This window comes from Psittacula echo, assembly GCF_963264785.1.
Source record: "Psittacula echo genome assembly, chromosome: 1".
Classification (NCBI taxonomy): Eukaryota; Metazoa; Chordata; class Aves; order Psittaciformes; family Psittacidae; genus Psittacula; species Psittacula echo.
Window position 1 is genome coordinate 137,009,134 of NC_137735.1, and position 7,200 is coordinate 137,016,333.

At 40.3% G+C, this 7,200-nt stretch overlaps 1 protein-coding gene across 1 annotated transcript; it reads right to left on the minus strand.

Annotated features, from left to right (window-relative positions):
- Positions 1-2,650: 2,650 nt before the first annotated feature.
- On the minus strand, positions 2,651-6,406 carry SYPL1 (synaptophysin like 1; the record flags this gene model as incomplete). The annotated part of the gene is made up of 5 exons (XM_080610274.1): positions 2,651-2,782; positions 3,632-3,820; positions 4,541-4,745; positions 5,480-5,598; positions 6,338-6,406. 5 exons carry the CDS (start codon positions 6,404-6,406, stop codon positions 2,651-2,653), a joined length of 714 nt encoding a protein of 237 aa, XP_080466400.1.
- Positions 6,407-7,200: the final 794 nt, after the last annotated feature.

Consider the following 7,200-nt stretch of genomic DNA (forward strand, 5'->3'; position numbering starts at 1 on the left):
TTGAACGAGTAATCCTATCATAGCTCACCATGATGAAACAGCATACAGCTTTTTATCTCAAGTGTCTATAACACTGTTCGAGCAATAGAAAAGGTCTAATAGTTTTGACTTCTCCCTCACCTCCCACTCTCTTCTCCATCCCTCTCCTCCCGGCTATTCATAGTGATATAGATATAACACTACAAAACAAGTCACCTGTGACAACTGTCAGTTCAGGGCAGCATTAGGTAGTAAATGAACTCTCTTCAAGAAGGAATAAGAACTTAAGGGTTAAAGTCCATAATTGGAACATGGAACTGATGCAAGCAATAGAATCAGAAAGAATATCACAGAAGTCATTGCTGGCAGGGGTTCTTGAGAGGCAGGAGAACAGCTAGTGCAAGAGAACCTCAACCTAACACATCCTTATAATCAACTGACTCTGGATTCTAAGTATCAATGGAAGCTTTGCATTCTATTTTAGTTAATACCAAAGCATTATAATCACTAGATATGCAGCCTTTCCACAAAAGTTATGCTACATTTATAGCTCAATTCAATTCTGCAGGGCTGGTAGCAGAGATTACACTCATTTATCACTGATATTTCCAGTGAAGCTTCAAGACCCAGTTCAGATCACCAAAATGACTGAAGACTACCCAGCCATAATCAATATTCTGATGGTTAAGGAAGTGCAAAGAGCACAGGACTACCAGAAGAATGGACATGCCCTGGCCCACTTGCATGTAACATCTACACAAGCAAGGATATGGAGAAAGCAGGGTCAATCACTGATCTACTTAAAGCCCTTTGAGTGCAAACCTAAAGAAAAACCCCACTTCACTGTCAAAACCATTTGGCAGTTTCAGCAGCCCTTTAGCTCTTAGCCCAGTTTTGCTATCAAAAAGATTCTCCAAATAAACCCATAATAGAAGTACCTAGTTTTATATCTTGCTTGTGAAAACAAGAATGATATTGTTCTTCCTAAACCCTATGAACCCAGTCTTCCATTAAGAATTGCCTCTTGGGTTGCAGAAGGCCCAGGACAGAGGAAAAGTTCTCAAGAAGTCCATATTATGATTTTGAGTGCCATACCTCTGATGCAACAGTAGGAACAGAGTACACTGCTTTTTTCTTATCTTCCCTCAAGAAGCCTTTAAGGTGGGATAATACTTGGTACTTGAATAACCATTGAGTAAAAGGCAAGTCTGTCTTGTTGTGACAGTAACACAAATAACAGAAGCTCATTGCTTTCAAATCCCTTATCCAAGAATGCAGAAGAAAGAACACCGTTTTAGGAAAGGACAACTGAACATTGCACTTCTTAGAGATGCAAAGAGATTCAAACAACATTTTAGATAGTTATAAGTACTAAAAACCCCAACTTCAGGCTGACAGAAAGAAGTGCTGTGCAGCATCAGGCAGCTTTATTCTGCAGGAGTGACAGATTGTCCTGTCTACAACAAACCCAAGGTACCTGTGTAAAAAGCCCTTATGTAGCACAGATAACTGATTCAGCTAGCAAGGTCACCAATAGCTAAAGCCACACCCCAGAAACTACAAAGCCAATACATTTACATCACTGTTAACAGCAGTAAGGACACAAGGCATATTCTTTCAGCAAGTCATACTTATTTTCTGACAGTCTTTGGACTTGAAGTTTACCGTCAGGCAATCAGTAGCTTGGGATTTGCATTATATACACACACTATGTCAATTTTAATCACAAACAGTTTAAACAAATCAAGAAACTGAACAGCTCATTTATTAGATTTGTCAAAACACACATTTTTCTGGGCAATTCACAGGGTCATATATCATAATAAAGAAGTCCACATGAGAAGTACCAAATATTACTCCCAAGGAATAAGCTGAATAACATCATATTCAGATATCTCCAGTTATGTCCTTTCACACACAAGCATTGCTCATGCACCTCAAAAAAAGTTCAGAGCCCAGCCACTACCAGTTGGAATATATTAGCTTTGATTTCTACAGTATCAGTAAGAGTCTAAGTTATCTATTGCACACATATGGGCACTCTTTGTTAAATGATTTTATAGTGAAACTCTAAGATTTCTTGTTCAGATTGTCCTGAGCCAGTAAGAAGTAATGACATATTAAACACAGAAGTAACATTCTTACAGATAATTCTGTCAGATTTGATACAGTAATCTGAATGGAATATCTGGAAATCTACATGTGGTGGCTGCAACTCTGACAGAGTTACAAGTTCTACTCAGACAGATTTGTGATGTATCAGCAATAGGAAGAACCTGAACTGCATTTTCACATGCCCCAGTTGCAATTACATTTCATTTTTCAGCTAAGGCTTGTTAGAACTAAAGAAGTTGCATTAATAACCCAAATGCAGTTGCTTCTCACCCATCCCTCCTACATCACTAATTTAAGAATCTGAAAGGGCCAGCATCCAGATAACCTCAATTTTTTTGCTCTTCAGAAACTGCAATAAAAGGCTGCACAACTTTGAAAGGTATAATATATTTCAAAATAACACTTCAATTGGAGTATCTGAGACTTTATGTCAAGCCATAGTACAAAATAAGTTTTTACAAAATATCATTAGTTATTCTTGACATAAATCCTAATGGCTCCATGCTCTTGGCAGTATGATGTAAACCTGGAAGCACTTCAAAGTATCACCTTGTTTTTATACTCCTCTTTGAATTTGATATATTGCTGGACTTTGAGAAATTCTGTTTGGCTGGTTGCGCAGGTTGATGTCCTTGTATACAAACCAAATATTTCCTCCCCATAAAATCATACTCATCAAGCCAAATACCTGTAGGTTAGAAAAAAGGTGATAAGATTTTTAATAAAAAACAACACCCCCCCCCCCCCCAACAAAACCCTAGAATATAGCTTCAAGATAAGCCAGAAACAACCGCTATCTTTGGCAGCCCTTTGACATGGACATTTCCTCATGCTTTAGAGTATTACAAGCTATTTCAACAGACTCTTTGAGAAATCAGATATTTCTATTTACTTTATCCTTTGCATGGAATTAGATAAATTCTTTCCAGTCACTCATAACCTCCAGAACACACAATTATTACTGGGCCAATGAATAACAGCCAGTCTTGAAAAGCAGGATTCACTCGGAAGGTCATACAATAAACCTCATTTGCCCTACTGTGAAGACCTATGAAGAGTTCTTCCTATGAACATGAGCTTTATATCTTTATATTACAAAGAACCTCTATTTAATACGTAAAAATGCTCAGTTGATTAAAAACCTAGGTTCAGCACCAAAAGATAGAACAGGAGGCATGGTGTTTCCTCTTTACTTATATCAGCCAAACCACCATTTGTATGGTGCAGCAACATATTTTAAGGTGCTTTTGGCTACAGGAAAAAAATTATACTCAGATACAGCATTTCCAGGCACATTTAACAGCTCTAGAGGCAAATCCTACAAGTTATTTCCTCAAAGAAATTAAGAGAAACAAGTTACCTTCTAAAGAAAAAAATCGGTCAGTGTTTTACCAGTTTTAAAGAGCCTGGATGACTGATAACACATAAAGCAATTTTAACACAAAGCAACACATGCAATAATAGAACAAAGCTCTCAGGTGCCATTGGCTTTTTTCTAACACATTTATTGTACTCATATGGCAGAAGGCATACATACCACAGACATATTCAGGGCTCCCATGCTGGTCACAGCAGCAAAATGACAAGTTGCTCCTGGTGTTTTGCAAGATTCAATTCCTAGAATAATGCTGGCCCCTGTGGACATTTTGATGTCAGCAAGCACCTTTGCCCAAGCAAAAGTACTGACTAGCCACAAAAAGGCTGTTATGACAGTGATAACCAAGTCCTACAAAAGAGAAGTACTCATTATTAAGTTAAAAAATATTCATGAATATACAAAAGAGACCAAGGCAGAGACAGCATCAATTAAATCACCAAAACAACTGCATCAGTGCAAACAAACATTTAGCTATTAACAGTGTTGTAATAACAACACAAGTTATATTCTGTACTGATCGGCTACAAAACTGTATGCCTCTGCATCTATCAAGCATAAGCAATTTTATCCTTTGTAAAAAAAAAAATAAATTCTAAAATCAGATGTGTAGCACTTATGCTAAAAAAATTTAAGTCCACATGAGTAAAGTGACCAAAACTCACAAACTAACTGTTTCCCTCTGCCAGTAGCACCCACACAGGAGGTGCTCTGCACAGGGGAAATTCTCAGAGACTAAGAGAGGTTCCAGATATGGAACAATTGTATATTTGAATACATGAAACAAAATAAAAGTTGTGGTGAAGACACTGTTCACTTGAAAAGGTGGAGCTTCATTCTACTCTGCTTCAATAACCTCATAAGGTACGATGCCACTGATGTTCAAGATCTTTGGATCCCCTTTTCTGCTTGACTGCTGTAGTAACTGGTCTGAGACACTCTGTTCATGCCCCATCTAACTTTTGAAACTACTGAATATTCATAAGTTACTCGGATATTCTTGTATTAGCAGTATTTCTGATCTCCTTGTAGTTTCACGGGCAAGCATTAAAATATTTTAGTGCTACTTACAGTTAGTGGAAATCTCCTGTTTTGGTTATACACGTGCTTATATCCAATATATACCACAAGAGCTGCAATGCAGTAGAGGAATACCAACACTGCAAGTGTAACGAAGAGCTGTGCAGAAGAGGAGAAGTTGCCTTCAAGATTAACATCAGTCCAAGTACCACCACAGAAATTTGGGTCTGGTGCGCTAAAAACAACAGTATTCAACCTGCAAAGATTATATCCTTCATGTAATTAGCGTTTGCTATACAGTGGAAACTTTACAGAGGCATGATTCACAGTAACTTGCTGGTTGTGCACATTCTCTCTGAAAGAAAATTTATGTTTGCATAATACATCAATTATACAGCACAAAGACTTGTCAAGATATCCGATGATTGTTTCTCATCCTACACTGGGATATGCAATGGCAACTTTTAGGGAAGAATCTAATCTTTACAGTAACTGAAGAAGGAAATCTTAATGTGGAAGGAGACATAACATTATTTTAGAGACTGGCAGTTAAAGAAGGGGAGCAGGACATAAAAGGGACTGGGGTGCATTACAGCTTCAAGACCATACAATAACCTACAAAAAAAGTTCAATAAACCTGTGTGACTAGCAGTGACCAGCACGGAACCATTTCACATTCCCACTTTCCCCTCCAAGTGTTATTATGGTGCTTGATTTTGTGACCAAAATCTATACTTCTGAATCTAATCTAATCTGGGCCACCAAAGCAGCTACAAATTGATGAAGAAATAAGCTGTTAAAATTAATTGTATGGTTTTTCTTATTAGTTGATCTTCTTTTGCATTCATGCACCAATAGAATAGAGCTTAATGTAGAGTGAAACAGCCTATTGCTATTTCTATCTACTTCTATAGGGCACTGACAAAGGTGGGAAAGAAATGAAAAATTGATAATTAGCATATAAGTGGAAATTGAAGAGCTAATACTTACCTGAAAGGATAAGCAAAAGCAGCTGTAACTGTTTTGTTTACCATGCCTTGGCAGGAAACCAGAAGAGTAGTTTCACCTTGAAAGCCTCCACATGTGGCAAAAGCAAAGATGGCAAAAATCTATAGGAATTGATACAGAGACACACTAGTGCACATCACTGGATCTCCAAAGAAATAAACCCAACATTTAGCTGAAATGAATAATGAAATCAAGAAGCAGGAAGAAAGTCTGGAAACCTAAAGTATGAAGTGATGTCAAAAGATAACGCAAACATTTTGGATTCTAGAAGCTCAACAGGAGCAACACAACTAAGAAAAAACCCCACATTTAAGAGTTCCTTGTTTATTTTTCTTAACTCTATAGCAAACTTCCTTGAAGAGAAAAGCCAGCACAGTACCTGTTGTGGTTGGTAAGGGAAGTATTTTTAGAAGTCCCAGACATCCACAGCTATAGATTAGGGCAACTAGAAAGTACACACTCAGGATATTGCACACCAACATGACTAAGTAGCTCTTCTTTTCCCTTGGTTTACTAGCAATACCCTAAACCTCAGGAATCAGAACACGTATCACACAGAAGCACAAGTTACTATGACAAACCTGTAATTAGCATATAGATTTTATCTACCTGGAGAACTGTTTTCTTCCCTCCCAGCCAGCATGCTTGGCTGAACAGCAGCCTCATGTTGAGCATCCACCACCAGCAATATGAGATACACACCTCCTCAGACCTACTCAGCTAAGACACAGGAGCAAAGCCAGGCCTGGGGAAGGAGGAGAACCAGCCCCATGAGAAGAGCAGGGCTTCCCCTTACACATTCCCTTACACATTCCCTTACACATCCCCAACCCCACTCACCCACTCGAGGACCTTAATGAAGCACAGGGGCTCCAAGAGCAAGCCGAAGTCCAGCCTCATACCAGCCATCCTGGGCCACATCAAAACAGCCAGCAAGAACTGGGTCTGGAACCAGGACCACCACGCACAGCTCAGCCCAGCCCCGCACAGGCACCTCCCTATAGGCCAGCCCTGGGGCTCCACCCTGGCACTCCCATTACTTCACAGGGGGCCGGCCCCACCCAGTTACTTCACACTGCGCTCCCCAGCCGCAGGTGAAGGCCGGGAGAGGTGGGTTCCCGAGGGAGGGCATCTGAGCCCAGCCCAGCTGAGCCGTGTGGCGTGTGTGCTACTCCCATGGAATACAGCACAGGAGCTGTCACAGCAAGGAACAACTTTGGCCAGCTTGAGGAGTTCCTTCCTTCTTTCCTTCATTTCTTCCTTCCATCCCTCTTATCTCTGAGAGGCCGAAGGGGCAGTGACTGGCTGCAGCAAGAAGGTGCTGCAGTGGTAAAGGCCGTTGGTGCTCTGGTATCGTTGCGGCCCAGCCTTACAGGACGGAGGGCAGGTAGCAGGCAGAGGGCAGCACGCTTCGGAGGATCATCTGCACCACACCTTGGCTGGGGGCTTAGTGATTTTATTAGCAAGCTGCACAGAGGCTCTTGACAATTCATGTGCAATGGCAGCTCACTGAAATCTCATCAGCTACGTTTGATATTTTTAAACCTTAGGTAATTCTGGTGATTGTGCTGTGTTGCTGTTATGTTGATCTACAGTGATCCCAGAGCTCTAAAACCCATGCCGAATATTTGATGCCTGTGAGAAGGGCTGCCCTTCTTCCTCACTGCAGAACATGGCCGAGGTGGCTGCAGCAGTTTCCTGGC